At 45.0% G+C, this 27,404-nt stretch overlaps 3 protein-coding genes across 7 annotated transcripts in view; 2 read left to right on the plus strand and 1 right to left on the minus strand.

The window, feature by feature from the left end:
• NUBP2 (NUBP iron-sulfur cluster assembly factor 2, cytosolic) overlaps positions 1–27,404 on the plus strand; it is a 314,384-nt gene that overhangs the window by 68,200 nt on the left and 218,780 nt on the right. The gene's annotated exons all lie outside the window — the stretch shown is intronic.
• SPSB3 (splA/ryanodine receptor domain and SOCS box containing 3) overlaps positions 1–27,404 on the minus strand; it is a 118,004-nt gene that overhangs the window by 10,061 nt on the left and 80,539 nt on the right. For all 5 annotated transcript variants that reach the window (XM_078662978.1, XM_078662977.1, XM_078662975.1 and 2 more), the window contains exon 6: positions 18,275–18,400. In XM_078662978.1, the coding sequence (XP_078519104.1) occupies positions 18,275–18,400 (126 nt within the window). The remainder of the gene's footprint in view (positions 1–18,274; positions 18,401–27,404) is intronic.
• On the plus strand, positions 1,535–8,615 carry LOC144785247 (plasma serine protease inhibitor-like). Its single transcript, XM_078664257.1, has 3 exons — positions 1,535–1,667; positions 1,864–1,986; positions 8,593–8,615. The coding sequence occupies exons 1-3, from the start codon at positions 1,535–1,537 to the stop codon at positions 8,613–8,615; spliced, it is 279 nt and encodes a 92-aa protein (XP_078520383.1).

The following is a 27,404-nucleotide window of genomic DNA, read 5'->3' on the forward strand; positions in this document are numbered from 1 at the left end:
TACTTCACCATCACGGAGCCCTGCTACATGATGGTGCCCCCCCTCGAAATAAAGAGGTCACTCAGTAGTATTGGAGGTTAATGGAGGCAGAGACTTTATGCTGCCATAGGAGCTCTGGAGAAAGGACATCCCATCACTGGAATAAATGGTAAGTATTTATGCACATTTTATATAAAAAAGTAAAATCTGTACCTCTAAGGATCTGTGCCTCTAAGGAAATATCTTGTATTTACCTCCGCACAGCGCATACTGGACCCAACTAAGGATGACGAAATTGGGGCGATTGTGTGGTGAGGAAATGACAAATGCAAGCTGGAAAAGGCGGTATCCCTGATGAGTGTATTGGACTCGGAGCACCAGAGGAATGATCTTTCCTTGCTTTTTAGGTCTCGCCTAGCGTTGCTGCACACATGCGTAGCACGCTCTGCAAGATTTATTGTTAATGGGGACTTTGAGAGAAGGACTTGAAGCCCCGCCCCTCATTTCCATTGGGTAGCATAAGCGTTTATGGTAAACGCTGGCTTCCCATTGGAAAGGAGGGGTTTTCGTTGCCTCCCTTTGGCTTTTTGGTCCGGCCCACCCAGACTGGCTCCCCTGCTTCAAGGCTGTTGTGAAGACTTTTCTTATCTGCTTGTTTATTTAACAAGCAGACGAGAAAAGTTTTCACAACAGCGATCAAGCTGGCAAGGAGCTCAGAGGCGCACAGGGTCATGGGGAGGACAAGGCAATGGAGAGCACGGGCCTTTCCAGTGATTAGATTCGGCTGAAAAGCCCGGTGGGTCCCGGGGCTATTGCAGGCTCAGACCCGCCTTTCAGCAGGTTAGCGCCCCGAAGTTTGCAGAACACATCGGGTACTTTTCTTTGCAGCTCAGAGCCCTGCTGCTATGCAGGCACACCGCGCTAATCTCATTAAAGACAGGAGGTTTGATCCTCAAAGCATATTCATAATGGGATAAGACAGGGAGGCGGGGCTGCTCAAGTGCCGCCTTCTGCTCTCTTGCCTTTCAGGCCGCACAATCGAGAGCAGAGGGTAGATCCCTATGCTCCAGCTTCAGCACGGTCCTCTTTCACTTTCGGGACCGGCCTTTAATTTTGTCTTAAAGCAATGTGAAACAAACATCTGAACAGGCTTAGTTATAAAGTGCACGTTGCTTTATTGAAACAAAAAATGCAACTTATGCTTTAGATGAAAAAGCCAAGCGTCTTTCACGTTACAAGCAAACAGTTTTTTACAGTTCTTCTCAAACACACCAGTTGCACTGTTAAGATACGAATAATGGTGCATTTAATTCACCATTTAAAGAGGACCAGCGCGTTTGCATCCGCAGGTCAGAGGCATCTGTATTCCAACCCTCTTCCTGCTTTTAGTAAGTGAGTCAAGTAACCCAACCCCTCACCTCACTCCACAGAAGCATTTCCTCGGGGTGAGTTGGTGAACTACAGCGAGCTGAATCCTCCCCGGAGTAAAGACTCACTATGGCTTGTCAGAAAGTGTCGCCTGCTAACACACAGTTTGCGTTCAACTTCTACAAGCATGTTGCCAGAGCGACAGTCCATGAACATATTCTTCTCTCCTGTCAGCATCTCCACCGCCATGGCCATGCTGTCCGTGTGGGCCCGGGCTAGCACCCTGTCTCAGATAGTGAAGTACTTGGGGACCCCCCCAAGTGAGCTGCCCTTGAAGGAGGTGCACGCCGGCTTCCACCACCTGCTCCAGGTGCTCAACGACTCTGGCAGCCAGCTGCAGCTGCACACAGGGAACGCCCTCTTCATCCACGAGGCGTCGAACTGCTGCGCCCCTTCCTGGACGAGCTGAAGCAGAACTACTAGTCCGAAGCCTTCTCCACCGATTTCCAAAATAAGGAGAAGGCAAAGAGCAGATCAATGGTTACGTTGAGGAGCAAACAAAGGGCAAAATTGTCGATTTGCTCAGCAGCCTGGACACAAGGACAGTGCTGGTTCTTATCAACTACATTTACTTCAGAGGTAAGATATGTAGTGCACGAATTAAACCGCCCGAGCTTAATGTCACTTTTGCAAGGTACATCAATGGTCATTGGATTACAAAGGAGTATCAGTTTTCCGTTTGGTTATTATTTAAAGACAGTCGTGCTTTACTCACATGGATTATTATTTTTGTCTTTGATGGTGTCCGACTTCGCAGGATTTGGGAGTAGTAATTAAAAATTTAAGAGCACACTTTCACTAAAAACGGATTTTGAAAAGTTATCTGGAAGTGTCTACCTGTCCTGTTTCACATTCTCACTCATAAATAATCGGATTACTTTTTTTTTATTACTTGTTATGCAATCCCATTCTGTACTAAGAATGGAAAGTAAATCATCTGTAACAGTGTATAAATAGCTTTATGATGGGTGATTTCTGTATGCCATTTCTTATATGAGCTGGTGCAACAATAGTTACTTGTTCCGTGAGCGCCGGGAAGCCCGTTGTGGGTAGCAGTGGAAGAACTTTTTAACTGTAAAAAAAATAGTGCTGCTGTAAGTTAGACTGCATTTTATGCAGCGTGCTTGAATTGTCAAAGCTTTCTCGCATTTCACATTCTATAAAAGCTTGGTATTTACCTAGTCCTATCACCTCTACAAAGCTGTACAAACAATGGCATTTGCATTGCTAGGCAGAAACAATATTGTTTGCAAAGGGCGATGCGCCCTTCACGTAAGACTGAACTTAATTTCTTTTATTAGTCTACATAGTGCCAAGATTCTCTGACCTGTAGTTTTCTCAACAATAATGTTCTTCATACAAAGTCTAGGTGTGAACTTTTATCTAGAGAAACCCGCAGCCTCGTCAGTCAGCACTTGGGAGACAGCTGCACCCATGTTCTGAAGTCCAGGGCGACTGAATGCGTAGGCAGTGCTTTGGTTTCCAAGTTATCCCTAGTCATTCAGCTGTGTCTTTGAGCTTGCTGCGCCCATTGGCTGCCATCCAGGCAATCTGATGGTTAACATTACACAAGCATGCACTTTTCACTCCCTTTTATATTTAAAAAAAAATGTTCCACCAACAGTAAACAACGTTTTCAAATAGTATGTAGATACTGCATTTATAGAGCTCTTCATATGTCATTGTGGCTATTTTCGGATGGTTAGCTCGCTGCACCATTTGGTTGGCCAAACGTTGAATTTCTGTGGGTGCATTTTGAGGACCAGAGAGGTGCTTGTTGTTCTCCCCCGAGGCAGCCTCTACCATTGTGCGATGAGGGAAAGGTGCGAGTGATAGACAAGCAAATTCTATTTAGAACTGAAATATATAGCCGTAGGGACATCCGAGTGTAGTGTGCCTCTATAGCCTGAAAAAGAACTAATCAGAGAAGGGCCAGAAATGGGCGAGAATGGGAGTTGGTGACATGAGCAGTAGTGAGAGAGAGAGAGAGATATCGAGAGAAAAAGAGAGAGAGTTTCTTCTGTCTTAATCCCTCTTGTAAGTTTGTTCAAACCTTTCTTATATCCCAGAGACACCATTTCTAGTTTTACATGAGGAGGAGCTCACATGCGCTGTCTCTTGGCAACAACCTATTTTATTTCAAAAGTAGTCTCTAAAAGGGACTAAACATTAGTTGGCATCATTATCGCTCTTCTTTTCTGCCTTCTAATACCGCAGCACTTGCAAGACGTCACTTACAGCGTGATTTCCTTGTGTTTCTGTGGTGCATGGATGAAGTACAGATTGATTTAACTTCCTTAGTGTCCTCCCGCCGTAAATAGTGGTATTATTTTTGTACCCCCCCCCCATTTTTCTATAGCATGAAAAATTACGTTTTACATTCTGTTTCCACTTTTTATTTTTTAGTTCGCCGCTTTGTAAGATCGTTTGTTATTAGCAGACCTCGTTCAGGAGGAACATAGTAAACATGTGTTTTGCCAAGGATAACATACATTGACCAAGAGGCGCAGCCAGGGCTCGAACCGTGGTCCGCACCCCCAGGCTCCACACGGTCGACAAGGCCTGGTTTGAGAACACCTGCATTCAAGAAGATCTGGGGACCATCAAGAATATTAAACTAATTTGAATACATTAGTTTATGAAGGGAAGCTTGAGTGCAAACTAACACATTGGAAACATAGACAAAAAGAACTGTTACTTATGCAGTGAAACTGGGAATGGTGGGTCGAGATACTTGGGCAATAAAAACTATTTAAAGTACTCAACACATTGCAACCTCGGAGTGCAAAGGGAGAGGAGGTGAGCATACAAACATAAAATGTGAGAGACAAGCCCAGACGAAGCAGAGCACACACAAAAATCTTAACAGAAACCAATATTCACCGTTTTATGCAACTGATATACTGCTGGATTAGACCTTTTAAAGTATGAAAATTGGGGCACAGGAGCCACCTGCCCGTAACACACCGAAGCTGGTGCATGCTCGCCCATGTACAATAATGCCTATCGGCACCCTGTTATTCATGGCACCTTTTGACAGACCTTGTCTTTCAGCCAACACAACCATGCACACCACTATTAATACCCATATTAAAATCGTAACAATTAAACTACATGTCTCACAATACAAAAGGCCAGAGCTGGCTACCTGAGATGTGGGTCCACTTGCTAGCAATGACTGAGTGTAGACTGCAGCACTTCTGTATGTAAAACAGGCTCATTGGTTAAATGTAGGAATCTACCCTTAGAAACACAAATTATGTGGGGGCGGGGGCACATTAAACCCGTACTGTAAAGGGTCGGAAGTATCTCTGCAACAAGACCGGGAGGACTGCTGCACTTGGGACTTCCCTGCGCACACTGCTCTCCTTCCCTTTGAATCACATAATCTAATCTTGCCTGCAGGAAAAGGAAAACTAACATTAACATTAAAAATGCAATAGGTCTTGCCTTTCATTAAGTTAAAGCCATTTGCTTTGCTATACAATACCATTAGCAAAGCAAACAGCTTTAACTTAATCAAAGGCGAGACCCATTGCATTTTCAATGCTTGTTTATCTGGTGTTACCTGCAAAGAGGGAGATTTGTGCACACACAAAAAAAATGCTACTTACCCAGTATGCATCTGTTCTTGGCATATAGAGCTGTAGAATCATATGCTGTAGCATGGATCGCCATCTAGTGTTGTGTTTGTTTGCACTTTGTTTTACTTTGAAGAAGTCTTTCCAGTCACAAGGTAGGCGACTCCTCATTTCGGTGATAGTGCGCATGGGCATCGACTCCATCCCTACATTGTTTTGCCGCAAAGGGTGATGATGGAGTTAGTAAGAGTAGTAAAAGAGATGTCCATGTATAATGTACAGGTAAAGGTTCCCGGGGAGGCGGGTGGGCGGTTATGATTCTACAGCTCTATATTCCAAGGACAGATGCATATTGGGTAAATAGCATTTTCCATTCAAGGCATATGAGCTGTAGATCAGATCATATGCTTTAGCACAGACTATACAGCAGTTATCGCCCAAAGCGGTGGCTAACTTGTAGCTGTTGCAGTGGTTTGAAATAGTGCTCGTAAAACTGCCTGGCCCACACTGTTTTGCTAACACATCTACACAATAGTGTTTTGTGAATGTGTGTGGTGTAGACCATGTTGCAGCCCTGCAGATATATTCCCTTAGAATGCCATAGAAGCCCCTAGTTTGGGTGTAGAGTGCGCTCTAGGGGGAACGGTTAATGTGCACTTAGCTTTAATGTAGCATATTTGAATACACTTAACTATCCACTGTGCAATACCCGCTTTTGATATAGAATTGCCTTTATGTGGTGGCGCAAAAGCAACAAAAAGTTGTTTGGTTTTCCTGAAGGGTTTTGTCCTTTCTATGTAGTATAGTAATGCTCTTTTAACATCTAATGTGTGAAGAGAACACTCTGCCACTGAATCTGGTTGAAGGAAGAATACAGCGGCTCAAGAGAGACTGGTTGATGTGAAGGACAGAGGCGACTTTAGGTAAAAATTTGGGATTAGTCCTAAGAACCACTTTGTTTTGATGTATTTGCAAAAATGGTTCTTGTATAGTTAGTGCCTGAAGCTCACTCACTCTTCTTAAAGATATGATGGCGATAAGGAAGGCCACCTTCCAGGTAAAAAATTGTAGTGGCTCAAAGGGTGGACCCATGAGTCTTGTAAGAACTCTGTTGAGGTTTCACACAGGAGAAGGTGGAAGTCTAGGAGGAATGATTCTTTTAAGTCCCTCCATAAAAGCTTTAATAGCGGGCACTCTAAACAGAGACAAGTACTGTCTGTTTTGCAGGTATGCAGCAAGATGTAAGAGTATAGATGTATATGCTAAATTAAAACGCTGTAGGTGTAACAGATAACAAATGATGTATTGTATTGAAGCATCTAGTGGATTTATCGGATTGTTGTTACAGTAAACTACAAACTGCTTCAACTTTGCTGCATAGCATGCTCTTGTGGTAGGGTGTCTGGCCTCTTCAATGACATTCATACAGTCTGGCGGAAGATTAAGGTAGCCAAACTATTATTTCAGGTGCCAGATCGCAAGGTTGATATGACTGGGATCTGGATGTCCTATCTTTCCATGGTTGAGTGAGAAACCTGGGGGAAAGGTGTAGTTTTTGGTGGGAAACTACTGATAGTTCCAACAGGATTGTGAACCAGGGTTGTCTGGCCCATGTGGGAGCAACTAGGATAAGTGTCAGGGAATGCCGTTTGAGTTTCCGAACCACTAACAGAATTAATGGGAGAGGTGGAAAAGCGTCAACAAATCTTCCTGACCAATCCATCCATAGCGCATTGCCTTTGGACAATGGGTGTGGTTACCTGGACGCGAATCTTGGGCATTTAGCGTTGAGGTATGTGGCAAACCGATCTATTTCTGGGTAGCCCCACATTTGGAAGAATGGAAGGAGAACTTGAGGATGTAGTTCCCATTCGTGAAACTGCTGTCGCTGACGACTGAACAGATCTGCAATTTGGCTGTCTACTCCTGGGAGGTGTTCTGCAAGGAGATATCTTTTTTGAGGTATGGCCCATCTCCAGATGCTTTGAGCTAGCTGTGAAAGCTATACAGAGTGAGTCCACCTTGTTTTTGTATGTAGTACATTGCTGTCATGCTGTCTGTACGAACTAAGACAGCTCTGGCTACTAGATGCAGTCGAAAGGCTTTTAATGCAATAAAAATTGCTAGTAGTTCGAAATGGTTTAAGTGGAGTTGTTTTTGTTGTGCAGTCCACATGCCCTGAATGGTATGTTTTTGAAGATGCACTACCCAAACAGTGAGCGATGCATTTGCTATTAGCACTGTCTGTGGAACTGGGTCGACGAAACGCCGCCCCTTTGGGAAGGTTTTGTATGTTCCACCACTGCAGAAAGAATGAGTGCGGCCGTCCACCAAACACTAGATCTGTCAGCTGACCTTGAGACTGGTTGCACTGACGTGCCAAGCATTCCTGTAGTTGACTCATTTGGAATCTTGCATAAGGAAAGATTAGAATGCAAGAAGCCATCATTTCGATCAATTGCATAAACACTTGGGCTGGTAACGAGTGTTGAGGCTGAAATTAGGATACTCAACATGCAAAATCTAGTATCACGACTGGGTTGGGGTATGCTAGAGCTTTGCAAAGATCTATTGTGGCTCCTAGATACGCTTGTGTGGGATGGCTGGAGGCGAGACTTGGTGAAGTTTACAGTGAATCCCAAGTCGTGAAGTAGTTGAACTGTTTTCTGAGTGTGGTCTAGGCAGCTGAGTTGCATCTGCCTTTTATTAGCCAGTCGTCTACGTAAGGGAAGACGTGAATGTGTTGTCTTCTTAAATGAGCTGCGACTACTGCCCGAAACTTGGTAAAGACTCTTGGTCCTGTAGTTACCCCGAATGGGAGAACTTTGAATTGATGATGTTGTCCGTCCACCATTAACCAGAGATATTTTCTGTGAACCCGGTCAATGGGGGTATGGAAATAGGCACCCTTTAAGTCCAGAGAGGATAGAAAGTCGCCTTGCTAAAGCAGTGAGAGAACCTGATGAAGTGTGATCATGTGGAAGTGGTCTGACTGAATGTAGAGGTTTGTCTGAGGTCTAATATAGGCCTGAGAGAGCTGTCCTTTTTGGGAATTAAGAAATACAGGGAGTATACTCCGGTCCCTTGATGATGTAATGGGACTGGTTCTATCCCCTGTTTTTCCAAGAGAGAGAACTTCTTGTTTTAAGAGGATGAGATGTTCTGGTGACATTGTATGTGTTCTTGGAAGAATATTTGGGGGAGTGCTGGTAAGCTCCAGGCAGTAACCATACTGGATAATTTGTAGTACCCACTTGTCTGAGGTGATTGAGTTCCTGACAGGAAGGAACTGCGAGAGACGCCCCCCGACAGGAGTGGAATGATCGGGGGTTAGTAGAAGGAAGACACTGTGCATTGGCAGGGGAAGTGCATGTGGAGTTACCTCTGCCTCTTCCCTTATTATTGTTTGCTCTATAGCCTCCTCAAAAATAACCTCTGGAACAGGGGTATTGGTTGGTACCCTTGTAAGAGGAGGAAGGATTTTTAGTGGTCACCGTTTTTGAACCACCCCTGTAAAAGGAGCGGCAAAGAAACCCCTATTAGTAAGTAATTGTAAAGCCCCCATATACTTTGCGACCTCATTGTTCTCCTTTATTTTCTCCAGCGAGGTATCAAGAGCTGGTCTGAAAAGATGTTCTTTATCAAGAGGCTGGTTAAGTGTGGAGGATTGTACCTCCGGTTTAAATCCAGAAATCCTAAGCCAAGCGTGTCTGCGCAATAGTACACTAGTATTTATTGCACGAGCTGCTGTGTCTGCTGCATCTAGTGCACATTTAATGGAAGAATTAGTGATCAGTTTGCCTTCCTGGATAAGGTAATTATCAAAGGTTTTCTTGAGTCGAATGGGGAAGCGCGTTCGATGACCATTCCGTCAAGGGTAGTAGATTGCGCATCAAAGGATTTAAAAAACTATACCGAAGCGCAGCAATACACATCCGAACCCGATGGCAAAAAAAACCTTTCTAAGGATGGAGTTGATGCCCATGCGCACTATCACCGAAAGGTGGAGTCACCTACCTCGTGACTGGAAAAACTTCTTCGAAGAAAAACAAAGTGCAAACATCCGGACCCAACACTAGATGGTGTTATATGCTAAACCATATGATCTACAGCTCATATGCCTCGAACAGTGGCTTTGTCCTGCTCCCCCGAGCCATGTAGAATAGACACATTCGGTTTTGAAGGTATGCAGATGGGTCGGAATTGTAGGACAGCTAAACGGGCAAACATGTGTCTCCTGGTGGATAAATAGTAGGAAAGGAGGATGCCTACGAATGGGACACAATACGGGGAGGGGTCAGTGCGATGATAACCCCTTTAAGCCAATTCTCTTGGGCAGCATGGTTCAAGACAGAATTCCTGAAGTGAGTTCTGCTCAGGTCAATATGCGCTGGTTGGGATGTTACTGGGTAATGTGCATAATCCGGTAGCTTACTATCTGAAGTACTATGGGGACTAAAAAAGTGAAAAATTAAAAAAGGGGTAGGAAGGAAAAATATGGCAAACCCTTGAGAAAAATAATCGCAAGCAGAGACCTGAATAGGGAGGGATGATCTGGCAACCATAGAAAAGCTGCAACAGCTGAAAGGTAAACCTTAACAATGCCTAGGGCAAGGCCTTGCCATATACAAACCGCAGCACCTCTGACATTGATGCAGAAGGAGGATCCACTTGATGTGAGCAGCCAAGCCACAAACGTGTCCCAACAGCTGGTGTATACAGACTTAGTTAAGGGATGCCAGGATGACATCACACACACCTCAGAAGAAAGATCAAATAGTCTGAACGGTTGCAGCTCAATCTCCAGGCATGAAGTTGGGCAGTATGTTCGTTCGGGTGCAGGATCCTGCCCTGTTGCTGTGACAGGAGATGCACATGCTCAGGAGTTTGGGATATCATACTTTGCGCCCAATCCAGGGCCACTAGGATGACTTGGGCCCAGCTGGTTCTGATCTTCTTGAGAACCCAAGGCAGGTGCCGTATCTGCGGAAAGACGTACAGGCGTCCCGGGTTCCAGCCTAAGCAACCGCGTGACCGAGCAAGAGACTTTTTGGAAACTCCAATGCACAGAATCTATGACACTGCACATTCTTGGGGGTGAACAGATCGAACCACGGTTCTACCCATTGCCGGAAGAAAACTTGCACCACCTCCAGGTGTAACCAGAATCTGTGATACACAAGGTATTGACGCCTTAGTTTGCCTGCCCTTGCAGCCAGAGATCCTGCCAGGAAGATGTCCTGGTACTCCAGCCAAGTCCAGAGGCGTACACTACAGCCTCCTGGCAACTGGTCCACTACCCCACCCTGATGTGTTGTCCGTGAACACTTGCACCTGCCTTCACTTGAAGAATAGGAGGGCGAATGGCGGATAGCTATGATGTGGAACCGAGACTCCACAGAAGATCAGAGTCTTCAGATCTCTGCCTCCCACCGATGGCCAACCCAACCCAGAAGTGATGCATTGGTAACCACTGTCAACTCTGGGTGGGGAATGGATTGGCATCTACCGCTGACCACATCGCAGTTTGTCAGTCACCACAGCAGATCTTTTGCAGTCTCTTTCGAAATTTGAACCAGGTTGGAAAGATTACCTTGGTGCTGCACCCATTGGGATCCCACTGCACAGCCCCAAGTGCCATCAGGTGCGCTTCACCAGCAGGATGTACAAGGCAATTAAACCCAACAGTCTCAGCGTCAGTCTCACGAGATCAAGGATTATTATTATTATTATATTTAAATTTGTAAAGCGCTCAGCTACCCGTAGGTTTCCCGGCGCTGACTCAACAGAGAGGGAAGGGCAGAGGGGAGGAAGCTTACATGTTAAATAGCCAGTGTTTCACTTGTTTGCGAAATCTAAGATAATTGGGTTCTTTTCGTGACTGAAGGGGGAGAGAGTTCCAGAGTGACGGGGCAAGCCAAGCAAAGGAACGGCCTCCCATTCTGGCTTTTCTGATTCTGGGTACTGAGAAAAGGTGTTAGTTGGATGAACGCTAAGTGCGGGGGGGACAGTGATGATGGACTAAAGATGTGAGATATGGTGGGGCCGAACCGTTGTTTATTTTGTGCATAATGCAGAGTGCTTTGAATTTCGAGCGATTTTCAATGCGTAACCAATGGAGTGCGTGGAGGGAGTTAGAGGTGGGGGCGGTGTTGGGTAGTCTGCAGAGTAATCGTGCCACCATGTTCTGAATGGTTTGAAGTTTACGGGTCACCTCTTTGCTGGCGCCCAGGAGAAGGATGTTACTGTAGTCCAGTCTAGAAGTAATAAGAGCCTGGACAACAGTTTTCTGGGTATCCACAGGCAGCATCCAGATGATTTTACGCAGCCATTTGATGATTGTGATGCAGGTGGAAGAGGTTTTAATCACATGGCTTTTCATGGATAGCTGATCGTCAAAGATCACTCCTAAGTTTCGAGCTGATTTAGAGGGAGTGGGAGGAGTGCCCATTTGGGCGGGCCAGTGTTGGGGTCCCCATAAAGTGGTATTATGTCCGAACAGAAGAAGTTCTGTTTTTCCCCCATTCAGTTGGAGTTTGTTGTCCAACATCCAGGCTGCAATGTTACTCAGTCCTGAGCAGAGGGCAGATAAGGGGGCATGGGGGTCTGAGGAAAGGGAGTAGATGATCTGGGTATCATCTGCGTAGGAGTAAATTGTGAGCCCAGCTTGCTCCGCGATGGACGCCAGAGGTCTGACGTATAGATTGAAGAGCAAGGGGCTCAGGATGGAACCCTGTGGTACTCCATACGCAGATGTAAAGGTTCTGGGAAGCAGAAGAGGAGGAGAACACTTGGAAGGTACGGTTAGATAGGAAGCTAATAAGCCAGTTGAGAGCAGAGCCGGTGATGCCTGATGATCGAAGGGCGTTAACGAGGATGGGATGGGAAACCGTATCAAATGCGGCACTCAAATCCAATAGGATGAGTGCCACGGTTTCCCCCCTGTCGACTCGGAAACGGATGTTTTCTGAGACTCCCAGCAAGGTAGATTCCGTTGAGAAACCGGTTCTGAAGCCTGACTGTGATGGATGTAAGATTCCGTTTAGCTCAACGTGGGTGGAAAGTTGAGAGTTAATATGTTTTTCTAAAGTTTTTGAAAATACTGGGATAAGTGAGATGGGGCGAAAGTTGGCTAAAATGCTGGGATCAGCATTGGCCTTTTTTAGTAGAGGTATTATCATCGCATGTTTCCATGCGGAAGGTACCGTAGCTTCTTTCAGGGAGGAGTTTAAGAGCTCCATGAGGAGTTCGAGGGAGGCGTTGTCCAGTTTTTTAAGAATTTGGGGAGGAATAGGATCTAGTGGGGAACCGGATTTAATTTTATTGAGGATATCAGAGAGAGTTTCAATGTTGAGTGGGTCCCATGTGTCGATCAATGAAGCGATCGGAGGACAGGTATCAGATGTGAGCATAGAGTCACGGGAAGGCGTAGGTGGAAAGGAGGGGGTCGGTAAGGAGTGGCTGGGGCTGTAGTCATCTGCTGTCTCTTGCTCGAGGGATGAGGTTGGGGCCAGTGAGTTGGATAAAGTGGGACAGTGGGATGAGGTGCCCAAATTGGAGTAGATGGTGTCAATTTTGGCGGTGAAGAATTCAGCTATTGAGTTGCATTGCGATGTATTAAGACAGGGAGCTTTGGGCTGGCAAAGTGCTCCCGAGAGTTTTTGCACTACCTTGAAGAGTGTCTTTGGGCGATTTGTTGCTTTACGGATAGTGTGATTAACATGTTCAGCTTTGGCATCTTTACATAGGGAGTGGTATTTTATTAAAGCGGCTTTATAGCTTTGTTTAGAGCATGAGTCATATTTGATTGAAGGTAAAACTTCAGGATCTTAGCCCACATGTCCTTGATTCTCCATTCTGGAGGATTGGTGAGGAATTGCACCATGCCTAGAATGGGCCTGAAGCAAGTGAGCGTCTGAAACGGAGCCAGTTTAGACTTTTCCATGTTGATAGTGAACCCCAGCAAGAACAGAAAGTTTGCCGTAGTCCAGAGGTAGAGGAATGCTAGTACCCCTGACCTATGAAAGCTTGAGCAATAAACACCATCACTTTTGTAAACACCCGGAGAGCACTAGTAAGGCCGAAGGAGAGCACAGCAAACTGGCAATACTTCTGGCCTAATGTGAACTGCTAGTAATGCCTAGGAGTTTGTGGATTTATATGCCCTACAATTCGAACGCTACCATCCAATCTCCAAAGACCTGAGCCAAGATGAGCATGGGTAATTTCTCTTTTCGCAGATAGGCATGTACATAGTGCTGCCCTAGTGTGGGGAGGTGGCAGCCTCTGGCCCTTCTCGGCACCTGAAAGCAGCAGAAATAACAACCATGTCCCACTTCTGGTGCTAATAATATCATGCAACAATGTCTCAATGGGAGTCAATGACAAATTACAATTGAAAAAGGTAAATTGATTACACCAAACATGTAGTCCCACTTTTCAGTTTCAACACAACGATATTACCAACAAGCATTTGCAATACAACCCCAGCAAGAACAGAAAGTTTGCCGTAGTCCAGAGGTAGAGGAATGCTAGTACCCCTGACCTATGAAAGCTTGAGCAATAAACACCATCACTTTTGTAAACACCCGGAGAGCACTAGTAAGGCCGAAGGAGAGCACAGCAAACTGGCAATACTTCTGGCCTAATGTGAACTGCTAGTAATGCCTAGGAGTTTGTGGATTTATATGCCCTACAATTCGAACGCTACCATCCAATCTCCAAAGACCTGAGCCAAGATGAGCATGGGTAATTTCTCTTTTCGCAGATAGGCATGTACATAGTGCTGCCCTAGTGTGGGGAGGTGGCAGCCTCTGGCCCTTCTCGGCACCTGAAAGCAGCAGAAATAACAACCATGTCCCACTTCTGGTGCTAATAATATCATGCAACAATGTCTAAATGGGAGTCAATGACAAATTACAATTGAAAAAGGTAAATTGATTACACCAAACATGTAGTCCCACTTTTCAGTTTCAACACAACGATATTACCAACAAGCATTTGCAATACAATAGGTCTCGCATTAGTAAAGTTTGAGCTATTGGTATTGTAAATGTCAACATTTTTATTTATGTTTTGTTTTGGAAAATAGCTAAATTAATAGCTTTGTCATTTACAATGCCAATAGTTATAACTTTCGCAAATGTGACACCTATAGCATTTGTAATGCAATATGTGTTGTATTTACGTGACTTACATGTATTGATATTACAAATAACAATGGCTTTTAATTTTTATTCAATAATTAATACTTAAATAAAAGTTATTGTAATTTATAATGGCAATAGCTTAAACTTTTGTAAATAACTTTTGTGAAGATTATGTTCAGTGTATTTTATTGTGATGAAAATCCAAGAACAGAAGTGAAATATTAACATCTTTTTGTTACATTTGTAATAAAGCTTGAAACATTGAGAGAACATATTTGAACCAGGTGTTGTTGAATGGTTGCACAGACTGATGTTGTGGTGGGGCAGAGTGATGTTGTGATGGCGAACGAGTGTTGCTGTGGCGTTCAGTGATGCTGTGGTAGCGCATAGTGATGTTGTGGTGCCCCTGAGTGACGCTGTGATAGTGCGGAGTGATGCTGTATAATTTCTTTTTAGCATATTTCAATATCCACTGCTATAACCAGTGTCGCACGTTTAGTTCTCATTTTTCCGATTGTCAGAGTTAGTATTCGGGTGGATTAACTTTCTTCTTGAATCCTTCAGTGTGGTCTTGTATTGTTGTATACGCAAGGCTATGTTTGGTAGGGACTTTAGCACACGAATTCCGTAATGTCCGCACTTGCTACCGTTTGGGATCTTTCGTGTTTTTTGAATCGGATGGAAAGCTTCTTGTTGAGATTGTTGAAATAAACAATTGCATGTGCGACTGTTCCTTGTGCATGGAGTCAGAGAATCGGCGCTCCCTCAGGAGTGAGTTATGTTATTTGTAGCGATAGAAGGAAATAGCAAAGAAATGAATATCAACTTGGAAGGTGGGCCTGACGACTTTAAAAAGAGAGGGGAAAGTGAAGGAATTAAATTAGTGAAAGAAAGATGCTGAGGAAAGACGGTGTGTGATAATGGAGGGCAGGACAAAAGATGGAAAGAAAGGAAACTGTGGGTAGTGGGGAAAAAGTGAGAGAAAGAAAAATATAAGAGAAAGGGACGACACACGGAGTGAATAGGGGTTACAATGAGGATCGGACAGAAGAAATTCCATTTAAAGGGAAATATTAAAATAAAGAAAAATAATTTGGAAACCACAGCACTGATTAAAAAGTGAGAGGAGCTCCCTGGTCAGGGTCCTGTGCTGATAACCCACCCCCCCCACTGCTGGGGGGGGGGGGATGTACACCACAGATTATGCGGTAATAAATGGCAAAATATGTGGCATAATGCGGCACATTTTGACATTTTATTTGTTTATTACTTCGTCATTTTCAAACTTGTTAGCACTGGCTGCACCTCATTAGTATCAATATAACACCCAAATAAAATCAATAAGCAACAGAAAGCTGACCAGTCAAGTTTTGAAAAGGGCCTTCCACCACGCTGCTGCATTTTTAGTATTATTGGAACCGTTTGAACTAGAAACAAAAAATATTGTTGTTAAAATATGCAATCGATGTTGCAATTGCGGAAAATCTATAATTATGCGGAAATCACGCGACTGCACAATGGTATAATTCCAGTAGCCTTGCTTTTAGCCTACATGTATCATTAGGGCAAGTTCAACGGACTTAGGGACACATACTTCCCCAGAAAGATACTACGACTCGTGCTGGAAACAAAAACTGAACAGAAACATTGCAAGAATACTCAGTATATTATACTACAGTATACTAATTATAGTGGTATACCACATGAACAGGAGAACAGTAATGGAATTAGTAATACGAATAATGACCATAAAAAACAGTACGCAGCACAGAGGCACACTAATGGCGACATGGCGCTGTAAACATCTCAACATAGAACTCAATTGTAACTTTGAAAGTAACTCGCATCATGGTGACAGTGACAACAGGAATAACGCCGACACTCACAATAATCACATTAATAGGTATCATGCAGTGTGTAGTGATGCGGTGCTTATATTCAATACCCAGTTTGCCGAGCCGTGGTGATATGTTATGTGCAAGGGAGTTATTGGGAGGGGGGGCGGGAGTGTGTGCAGGAGGAAAGGGACAATCTGAGAGGAGAGGGGCAAGATAACGGACAGAGCCCGACTGTTGTGCCCAATAATAACACGGAACTTGAAAAACGGGTTTGTGGGAAAGGAGGAAAAGTAGAAGGTTGGAAGGGAAAGGAAAATGCACCGGGGAGGTGAAAAAAGTAACAAAAGGGAAGGAAGCGAGGCGAGCAAGAGAGTACACATGGAAGGGAAGGAAAACCTCGAAGACTTTGGATAAAAGGTGAGCGACAGAGAAGGAAGGAGGTGAGGAAATGCACTGGGAGTGAAGGAAACGGTGGGAGGAAGGAAACGGCGAAAGGCGGAGTTAAGCTAGGGAGGTGAGAAAAGAGAACGCGGCGAAAAGACGAATGAGAGAATAATCTAGAAATAAGGAAACAACCCAAGACAGAGAGAAGGAAGGGGGTTGAGTAGAGTGGAGGAAAGGGCAAGAAGGGCTGGGGTGAAAGGCCAACGCGAGAGAGGGGAGGGAGGTAAGAGATGAGTGAAGAGAGAAAGTAGGGCTCGCAGAACAGAGGGTGGTAGAAGGAAGTTTCCAGAGAAAAACATATTAGGAATGGCAGGAGGTGAGAGAAAAGAGACCATGGTAGAAGGAGGGAATATGGGAAAGAGGAGCTCAGTGGAAGTCGGGGAAATGAGGGTAGATTGGGGTAGGTACAACTATGGAAAGACGGAAAAGGATGAGGGAAATGGGGGGCAAGGAATGAGCATGTGAATGAAAGAAGAGTGTGTAAAGAGTTAGCCGGGTGAAGGAGTAGAGATGGGAAGAAAGAGTGAAGGGAGTAAATCAGAAAATGAAGGAACCAGTTACGGATTTAATATCACAATTGGATGTATGAATTGAAGACTATAGTGCTGGTGGGGGGTGGGGTGTAGCGCCTTGATGCCTGGAAAGGGCTTGAACTATTAAAAAGTGAAGAGACAGCTTGTGAAAGGCAAGGGCGTCCGAGAGGTATAATGCGAGAGCGCCATGGCACGAACTTCAGGATGTTAGGGGAACAAGCTCTCTGCATTGCTGGGTGGGCGGGGGAGGAGCAGCAGCCTGTGGTGTGCGAGACAAATGTTGGTGTGCGAGGCTTCCTTTCAAGTCGGGTAGGGGAGCAGGGGAGCCAGCAAGTGAAGGGGAATAGCTCTCGGCATTGCTGAGTGGGCGGGGGAGGAGCAGCAGCCTGTGGTGTGAGAGACAAATGTTGGTGTGCGAGGCTTCCTTTCAAGTCGGGTGGGGGAGCAGGGGAGCCAGCAAGTGGGAGGGAATGACTGAGGCCAAGCGCGTGCTGGTGAAGCGTCACGCTTCAATACTTAGCACAGGGGGAGCTCTTGGCAAACAGCGGTTAACGCTAGGAAATTAGCATTTTTGCGCTCTATTGGCGCCTTGAGAAGCTTTTCCACCAAATTGGGGGGGAAGCCGGCTAAAGAGTTCATTTATATTTATAAAGCTAAGTGGGTCTCAACTGCTACTTATGGTGCTGGCCTCTGGGGCTTTTTCCTTTACATATATGTGCTTATTGTTTATCTCGACCTTACATGTAACTATGTTACCATGCTCTAATAACTGTGTAACCTTTGTAATGGTTGAACAGCATATGTGGCAGATGTCCGAAACATTTTTTTTTAAAGAAATTAGAAACATAAGCCACTACCTTTAGGAAGGAGAGACAATAAAAGAATGAAGGGCACAATGCCGAAAAAGCAATGACCTTGGTCCTGCATGTCAGGCAGAAAAAAACAGTATTTGGATGGGCATGGTTTGTGAAGCATGGGTCGGAGTAAGGCTTACATGTACCAAGGGACACTCACAAAGGCAGAGTGTCAATCAGAAATTTAAAATAACAGTGTTGTTTTTAATAAGGTATTTGGTTGTGCCTGGAGCGCATAAACAATTCATAAGCAGATAAGGAGTTAGAGCATGTTGCCAAATTAAGCAGGTGTATTTATTAACGAAAAAAGAAAGAGGGATGATACGAATAATACAAAAAATTGACAACATAATAGAAAAAGAAATAAGGATGTCAAATATTCCACAACAAATGTTGAAATGGTTAAGTCTTGCAGGTTCTCAACATCGAGTTCCTGTATGTTACTCATGGGGAAAGATGGTCTCTTACCAATACACTTTCTGTTCTTGAAGAAGGTCAGCATGCCATGCCATGTATCCAGGTGAACCCCAATAATGGACCCCTGTCCGAAGCGTGTAGAGAAGTGGATTTTCGTCCCTTTATGATAAAGCAGCCCTAAAAAAAAAAAGACAACAAAAGAGCAGGGAATTCATATTCAGAGATTATGGGCGTTAATCATTTTTCCTGTCAAACAGGAGACCGGATCAGCTGGATGGATACCAAGGAAGAAGCCTACTGCTGTTAATGTGTCCTTCCTCTGATACCAATACTGCCAGGTAGCAGGTGGGAGAGCTGTATTGTTCCATTGCTCAATTTACGGTAGTAGTCATTAGACCACTGCTGAACATATCGGGCAGCACCACGTGCAGCCATTTCTCACTACTGTTTGTACGCTGTAGGTTTATAGCAGTCATCATTTCACTGAGGACTACATGAGGCAGTACTATATGTGGAGAAATAAACTTCACCACTGAACATTCTTGTCAGTACTCCTGCAGTAGCCTTCGGGGGGCAATTTCTTATTCTCCTGATGTCTACGAGAGGAGAGACGGGCAATTAGGGATAGGTGATCCAAGGGAAAGGGAACAACAAGCATCTGGAGTATGGGTCAAGTGTTGGGGGCTGGACTTCACCCGCCCTGGTCTCTGCTGGGTTCCGAGAACGATCCTCACTTTACTGGGAAGCTAGAATGGCTGCAATAAGGAATAGGCTACTTACCAGTATGCATCTGTTCTTGGCATGTAGAGATGCAGAGTTGTACATTTAGCAATAGATCGCCACCTGGTGTTGGGCTCAGATGATTGCAGGTTGTTGTGGTCTTCTTGGAAGAAGTCTTTGTAGTCACGAGATAGGCGACTCCTCCCTTGGACAATACTGCGCATGGTCATCGACTCCATCCTCAGATTGTTTTTCGCCATGATGGGAAATGATGGAGTTAGTAGAAGAAAAGAGAGAAAGGATGTCCATGCGTGTGCATCTAAGTAAGATGAGTACTGGAACGGATACAAGTCCCGGGGAGGCGGGAGGGCATGTACAACTCTGCAGCTCTACATGCCAAGAACAGATGCATACTGGTAAGTAGCATATTCCGTTCGAGGCATATGAGCTGCAGATTGTACATTTAGCAATGATTGTACAGCAGTGTCTCCCCTAGCGGTGGTCGCTTGTATACGTTGCAGCATACTGAAATAGTGTTTTAAGGACAGCTTGGCCTACTGCAGCTTGCTGCTTGGCTTGCACATCAACACAATAGTGTTTAGTGAATGTGTGTATTGTAGACCATGTTGCTGCTTTGCATATGTCCTCTAATGGCATGTCTCCTAAGAAAGCCATAGAGGCTCCTAGTTTGCGAGTGGAGTGCACTCTAGGAGGAACTGTTAGTGTACGTTTTGCTTTTTGGTAGCATATTTGAATACAATTTACAATCCATCCTGCAATTCCTCCTTTAGAGATGGGATTGCCCTTGTGTGGGGGAGAGAAAGATACAAATAGTTGCTTTGTCTTTCTGAAGGATTTTTTCCTGTCTGTGTAGTATAGTAGAGCTCTTCTAACATCTAGGGTGTGTAGAGCCCTTTCTGCAACAGAGTCCGGTTTTTGAAAAAACACTGGTAACTCTACTGATTGGTTCAGGTGAAAAGGAGTAATGACTTTTGGCAGGAATTTTGGATAGGGTCTAAGAACCACTTTGTTAGGGTGGATTTGAAAAAATGGTTCTTCTATTGTGAATGCTTGTATTTCACTTACTCTTCGGAGAGCGGTGATGGCAACAAGGAAGGCAGTTTTCCATGTTAGGAATTGCAGTTCACACTTGTGTAAAGGCTCAAAAGGGGACCCATAAGTCTTGTAAGGACCACGTTTAGGTTCCATACTGGTGCAGGTGGTAACCTTGGTGGGATTATTCGTTTTAATCCTTCCATAAATGCTTTTATTGCAGGTACTCTAAAGAGAGATAAATGCTGTCTATTTTGTAAATAGGCTGCAATTGCTGCTAAATGCAGGCGTATGGAAGAATAAGCCAAATTGGACCTTTGCAGGTGTAGAAGATAGCAGATGATATTTTGGATGGAAACATCCAGTGGATCAATGTTATTGTTGTTACAGTATATTGCAAATTTTTCCCACTTAGCCGCATAACATGCTCTGGTAGTGGGTCTTCTAGCTTCTTTAATTATGTTCATACAGTCTTGTGGGAGGTTTAAGTAACCAAACTCTAAGACCTCAGGAGCCAGATCGCCAAATTCAGTTGGTTTGGGTCTGGGTGTCTTATTTCTCCATGGTTCCGTGTTAAGAAGGATGGCGTGAGCCGTAATTTTTGATGTGGAACCAGTGAGAGATCCAGTAGCGTGGTGAACCACGGCTGACGTGCCCATGTGGGTGCCACTAGTATTAGTTTGAGAGACTGTTGTCTGAGCTTGCGTACTACTAGTGGAATGAGGGGGAGAGGCGGAAAAGCATACGCAAATCTGCCTGACCAGTTCATCCATATCGCATTTCATTCCGATTGTGGGTGTGGAAATCTGGCGGCGAAGCTTGGGCATTTCGCATTCTCGTGGGTGGCAAACAGATCTATCTGTGGATGCCCCCACCTTTGGAAGAATGGTTGGAGAACTTGTGGGTGCAACTCCCATTCGTGAATCTGTTGTGACTGACGACTCAACAGATCTGCTATCTGATTGTGAATTCCTGGAAGGTGTTCTACTGTCAGGTGTATGTTTTGAGGGATGGCCCATCTCCAAATGCTCTGTGCAAGGTGGGACAGTTGCAGAGAGTGCGTCCCCCCCTGTTTTGGTACATAATACATGGCTGTCATATTGTCCGTCCGGATTAGAACAGCCTTGTTTTGTACTTGTACTTGAAAAGTTTTGAGTGCTAGGAAAATTGCTAGCAACTCTAAATGGTTGATGTGGAACGGTTTCTGTTGATTGTTCCATTGGACTTGTGTGGTATAATGCAAGAGATGGGCTCCCTATCCTGTAAGGGATGCATCTGTTGTGAGCATTATCTGTGGAACAGGGTCTAGGAACGGCCGTCCCTTTGTCAAGTTTTTGGTGTTCCACCATTGCAGAGAGCGATATGTACGGCTGTCTACCAACACCAGGTCTGTGAGCTGACCTTGAGCCTGATTCCACTGTTGTGCTAGACATTCTTGTAGTGGGCGTATCTGCAGTCTTGCACGAGGAACTATGAATATGCAAGACGCCATCATGCCTATTAGTTTCATGAACACTCTGGCTTGAAGAGAGTGTTGGCATTGAATAAGGGAAACTAAGTTTTGAATGCTTTGAATCCTGGCTTGACTGGGATACGCTAGAGCTACTGATGTGTTTATGGTAGCTCCTAGATATTGATGAACGTTCGAAGGCTCTAGGTGCGACTTGGTGTAGTTTATCGTACACCCTAAGTCGTGTAATGTTTGAATCGTTTGTTTTGTGTGTTGTACACACTGGTTCAACGATCTTGCTTTTATGAGCCAGTCGTCTAGGTAAGGGAAGACATGTATCTGTTGTATTCTGAGATGTGCTGCTACTACTGCTAAGCACTTTGTAAACACTTGTGGTGCTGTTGTGACCCCGAATGGAAGGACTTTGAACTGATAGTGTTGTCCTTGTATGACAAATCTTAGATACTTCCTGTGCGTAGGATGTATAGGCACATGAAAGTAGGCGTCCTTTAGGTCTAGTGTTGAAAGAAAATCTCCCTGTTCTAGCAGTGGGAGTACTTGTTGTAAAGTGATCATGCGAAAGTGATCTGATTGTATATAATGGTTGAGGGGCCTGAGGTCGAGAATTGGCCTCAGTGTCCCGTCCTTTTTGGGAATTAAGAAGTACAGTGAGTAAACTCCTGTTCCTTGTTCTTCTAGAGGAACTACTTGAATAGCATCTTTTTCTAGGAGTGCTAGAACTTCCTGTTGAAGCAGGGTTATGTGTTCTGTGGACATTGGACGCTGGCTGGGTGGTATGTTTGGGGGGGGTTGCTGTGAGTTCTAGGCAGTAGCCATGTTGGATAATCTGTCTTACCCACTTGTCTGTTGTGATGGAATTCCAGACAGGTAGGAACTGTGATAGTCTGCCCCCAAAGGAGTGGAGTGCTGTAGGGGAGGCAGAGGGAAGTCACTGTTTGGGAGTGGAAGAGGAGTGGTTGTTGTTATTACCTCTACCTCTTCCCTTGTTGTTATTGCCTCTGTATCCTCCTCTAAAGTAGCCTTTATTAGAGGAGGTTTGTGTGTGTGTTTTAAAAGATGATGTGGTATCTGCGCCAGTTTGCTTTGAGCCTCCTCTATAAAAGGAGCGGTAAAAAGAACCTCTAGTTTGGGTGGATTGTAATGCACCCATAGACTTAGCAGTGTCTGTGTCCTTTTTCATCTTTTCCAGTGTATTATCTACCTCCGGCCCGAACAGTTGGTTCTGATTGAAGGGTTGGTTCAGGATGGTAGTTTGTACTTCTGGTTTGAAACCTGAGATGCGTAGCCATGCATGTCGTCTGAGAATAACACTAGTGTTAACTGCTCTGGTTGCTGTGTCAGCTACATCTAGTGCGCATTTAATTGAGGCATTAGATATTAATTTGCCTTCTTGTAAGAGCTCTGCTGCAAGATCTTTGTGTTGATCTGGTAGGTGTTCCATTAACTTTTCTAGTTGGTCGTAATGAGCCCTGTTGTATCGTGAGAGTAAAGCTTGTGTATTTGCTATACGCCATATGTTTGTTGCCTGTGCAGCAATTCTTTTCCCTGACGCATCAATAATCTTGGATTCTTTGTCAGGCGGGGGCGTGTCACCAGAAGTTTGAGAATTGGCTCTTTTGCGTGCATTTGACACTACCAAAGAGTCTAGAGGCAGATGTCCCTTAATGTATACTGGATCAGCTGGTGCTGGTCTATACTTTTTCTCTATTCTGGGATTTAGTACCCTACACCGTATTGGATCTTTAAAAATCTCTGGAGCATGTTTAATGACTCCTTTGATCATGGGTAATATTTGGGAAGACCTTTGTGACTGTTCAAAAGTGTCTAATAAGAAGTCCTCCTCAATGGCATCAGAGTGCATAGGAACCCCATGGTAAAGTGCAGCTCTGTTTAATAAGTGATTAAACCAAATACTATCCTCTGGAGGGGAAGGTTTTGTCTGGTAGTACTGAGGATCAGGGATGCCTGGTGCATTGTTTGGTGCAAAATTATATGCATCGTCATCCTTGGGATATTCTGGGCTGATATACTCATCTAAAGGGTGTGTGTGTGGCTCTGGTACATCATCCCCCCCCCACCTAAATCATACTCCTCGTCAGTGTGGTGTGATGATGCAGGAAATTGAATAGGAGAAGTTATAGGTTCAATATATGGGTTAATAGGAGAGGAAGAAGGTGAAGGAGAGGAAGGGTGCATTGGAGAAGTTGCACAATCCTTTTTGGCAGGAACCACAGGTGTAAGCGGTGTGTCTGCTGGTCTTTTTTTATAAGGAATTGCTTCCACATGTGCAGTTTTTGGATTAATATGGACTTTTTTTCTGTTTAGGATATGGTCTAAACAGCTCTTCCTCTTCTAAAACCTTCTTCGGCGTCGATTTTTTCAGAGCCGATAGAGGTTGTTTAGTGTTCTTTGCCTTAGGAGGAGTAATTGAGTCCTGTGGCAATGTTTTTGGTGCCGAAGGTTGTTTAGTCTTTTCTGGAGTCTTTGGTACCGATATTGGATGTTTCGGCGTGGAGACCGGTTTTGCTGGGCCTGTGGCGCCGGAATCAGTCTTCCCTTGTTTGTTTTTTGAACCGGAAGGTTTCGGAGTCGAAGCTTTCGGGCCTGGTACGGGTTTTGGCTTTGGTACCGATGTGTCTTTGGGTTCTGGTGCCGAAGTGTCTTTGTCTTTGGGCACCGAAGGGTGTTTTGGCTTCGGTGTCGACGATTCCTTCAGTGTCGAAGGATTTTTTGGTGCCAATGGAGGAGGTGGAATTGGCACGTGATGTTTTTTTCGGCGCCGAGGCACCGGAAGGCATAGTCTGTTTCCTCGTGCCGAGCCCAAAGGCGGGGCGTTGGAAGGTAAATTTCAGTCTCGACTGGGCCCCATGGGCGGAGTGCTGACCCTTACCTTTTGTTTGGGTAGTGTCTGTTTTGCAGGGGCAGAGGTACTCACGGATTGTCGAGATGGGATCGAATCGTCCGAGTCCTCTGCTCCTGATATGATCTGGAGATCAGGCGAGTCTTCCTCGGCGACGAGTGGAGCCTCGTCTTCGGAGATCTCTTCGATTGGATCTTCGTCCTCTGAGACGTCTTCTTCGGCGATCTCCTCCTCAAAGATGGCCTCCAGTGCGGGTGCTGATCTCCTCATCTCGTGTCGACGGGCCCTCCGATCCCGAATGGTCTTTTTCGATCGGAAGGAGGCACAGGCTGTGCAGGTCGACTCGTCGTGTTCTGGCGAGAGACAGAGGTTGCAAACCTCGTGATGGTCGCTATGAGGGAATTTTTCTCGACATACCGGGCATCTTTTGAATGGAGCTCTGTCCATGAGGCGTAGGCCGTACGGCACCGATGGGCCCAACGGCCCGCATCGACGCATCGGGATGTAGCTGGTGATGTCGAAAGCCTATTCGATGTCGAAGAAGTTTTTCTAAAGTTTCACGCTTCGAGAATGCAGAAAAGTGTTTTCTAGCCGGAGCGGAAAACTTTAATCCGAACCCAGTGGCGGAAAAAAACAATCTGAGGATGGAGTCGATGACCATGCGCAGTATTGTCCAAGGGAGGAGTCACCCATCTCGTGACTACAAAGACTTCTTCCAAGAAGACAACAACAACCTGCAATCATCCGAGCCAAACACCAGGTGGCGATCTATTGCTAAATGTACAATCTGCAGCTCATATGCCTCGAACACTGATTTTTCATGTGGCTGTAGAGACAAGTCCTTTTGCCCCCCAGTATCCCCTTCTGATCTTTGAGTTTATGCTTTTCAGTGCAGACTCCTCCAAATGTCTTTTCAGGCCTTGATATTCACCTTTTTATGTGACCTCTTACCATTAATAGTTTGCACTTTTTGTACATAACTGTGTGGATTACCATAATGTTGAAACACTTCAGGCGAGGATCTTCACATGCATGTCATCTAATCTCACCTTTATCTCAACATGCCCTACTCATTATCAAGGTCATCTTCAGACTGCATTCACTACCTGATGACTACACCCAAGGGGACATGTAGGGTTAATCCTTACATAATGAGCCAACTGTTCTGTCATGTTTACACCAACCCCATTGTGCTGGAGGAGGGTCAATTTCACGTCTTTGTGTTTAGGAATCACAGACTGAGGAAAAAGGGGAGATTTCTGCAGGACCTGGAATGGTTATTAGAGTGGAACCACTGATAACAGACATTAGGGCACATCCTTCCCAGGTTAATTTGCTCTACGAATACCGATTAAATCTGTGAGGTAATCTGGAGTCCCAGTGAGGCCTAGAATAATTTTTATGCATTTATTTCTAGGGCACACTCACACCTGTGAGCAATAGGATGTTAGAAGAATCAGGACACATCAACGCAGCAAAAGAGAGAAAACAAACAGAACAGATACATCTTCATTAGCTTACGAAACAGAATATGGATACATTTTGTGTAATTTTAGAGGTAAGTTCTTCCAAAGTGATGGACACAAACTATTTAGAGGGTCGTTGCCTAGGCATTCTCGTTGGTACCGTGGCACCTGTAAAAACATCAAAGATACTTCGCTCATAAATTTGGAACATCTTACGTCACCGGTGAGATACACTTTGGGTCGGATGTAGGAGGCTGGCTCTTTATATAGTATACGAAAAAGAGATATACCATGCAAAGAGTCTAGGTATTCCCATATGATTGGACAGGGGTTTGCTCTAGCAATCCCAAGTTCTAGGGAGTAGTGTGGTCAAGCAGCCATTGGCTTATCAGAGAGGAGTGTTGAACATGTGCAAATACACACAGTCAATAAAATGGTACACACAACTCAATATAGAGATCCACACAAATTTATAAGAATAAAACATATCTATATATTTAGGAACCAGAGTCAATACAATCAGGTAAACAAGTTTCGATATAGAAATACTTTTAGTTTTTTTTTAAATTGACAAAATGCAATTGTCACAGGCAGCCATGTTATCCTATGGAGGAAACACAAATACAGCATTCAAGTTCTTTACAGTGACTTACGAGACCAATCTTCTGGACTCCAGGTGAGTACAGGGCAAGGTCCAAGGCAGCAGCAGGTCACCTCCACCAGCACTAGGGTGGTCGGGTACAGTGGTGCAATACAGCGTCGGGTGCCCAATGTTAGTCAATGGGGATCGGTCCGGTCAAAAAAAGGATTCAATTTCGAACTTCGAGATCAGCCATGATAATAATAACAATAATAATAATCCACATTTGTAAAGCGCACAATCACCCGTAAGGCGCTGGGGGCCATCGGGAAGATTAAGCAAGCTAATGCCCAGAGTCACATGGTGCTGGGCTGACCTGCCGCCGGAGCCGGGGATCGAACCGTGATCCCCAGATTCCAGAGTCAGTCGCCCTGGCCGCGGCGCCACACCTCTCCCACATGCTGAACTAACAGCTTGGCTCTGGGCTCAGGTCTTACTATGCTCGATGTTGTGGGGACACATTTGGTTCTCTTCTCCGCAGGCTAGGGGCGACGGGTGCAGAGGTGCTTGCAAGTGTTGGGGTTTCTTCACCGGAGACAGTCGCGGTAGAGGAGGCATGCACATAGAGGTTGCATCAGAAAGTCCACAGTTGGGGAACCAGAGGTCTTCTGCGGCTCTGGAGGGCAACGCTGGCCCTGTTGGCCCACTTCAAATGAGGCTTGGAGCGACAGGTGAAGTGGTGCTGGCCGGTGTCGGGTTTTTGCAGTCAAGAGTCCTCACAGTTCTTTAGAGTTTTGGCAAAGGTGCTGGCAGTTCTCCCAGGCTTTTGGAGGCTCTGCAGTTTGCAGGACGAGACAACTTTGGTACAATTTTCAGGAATAGGCAAACAGGCTGGCAGGGATGGTGCCAAGTCAATTGCCTCTTCCTCAGTTCATGCTTTTCACTGCTCTTTGGTCCATCTTTATGGTCGTCAGTATCTGCTTGCCTAGTGCCAAGGGCTCCCCTAAATACTAGATAGATTTAGGGCTATA

The sequence above is a fragment of the Lissotriton helveticus genome, chromosome 10, assembly GCF_964261635.1.
Source record: "Lissotriton helveticus chromosome 10, aLisHel1.1, whole genome shotgun sequence".
NCBI classification, from domain to species: domain Eukaryota; kingdom Metazoa; phylum Chordata; class Amphibia; order Caudata; family Salamandridae; genus Lissotriton; species Lissotriton helveticus.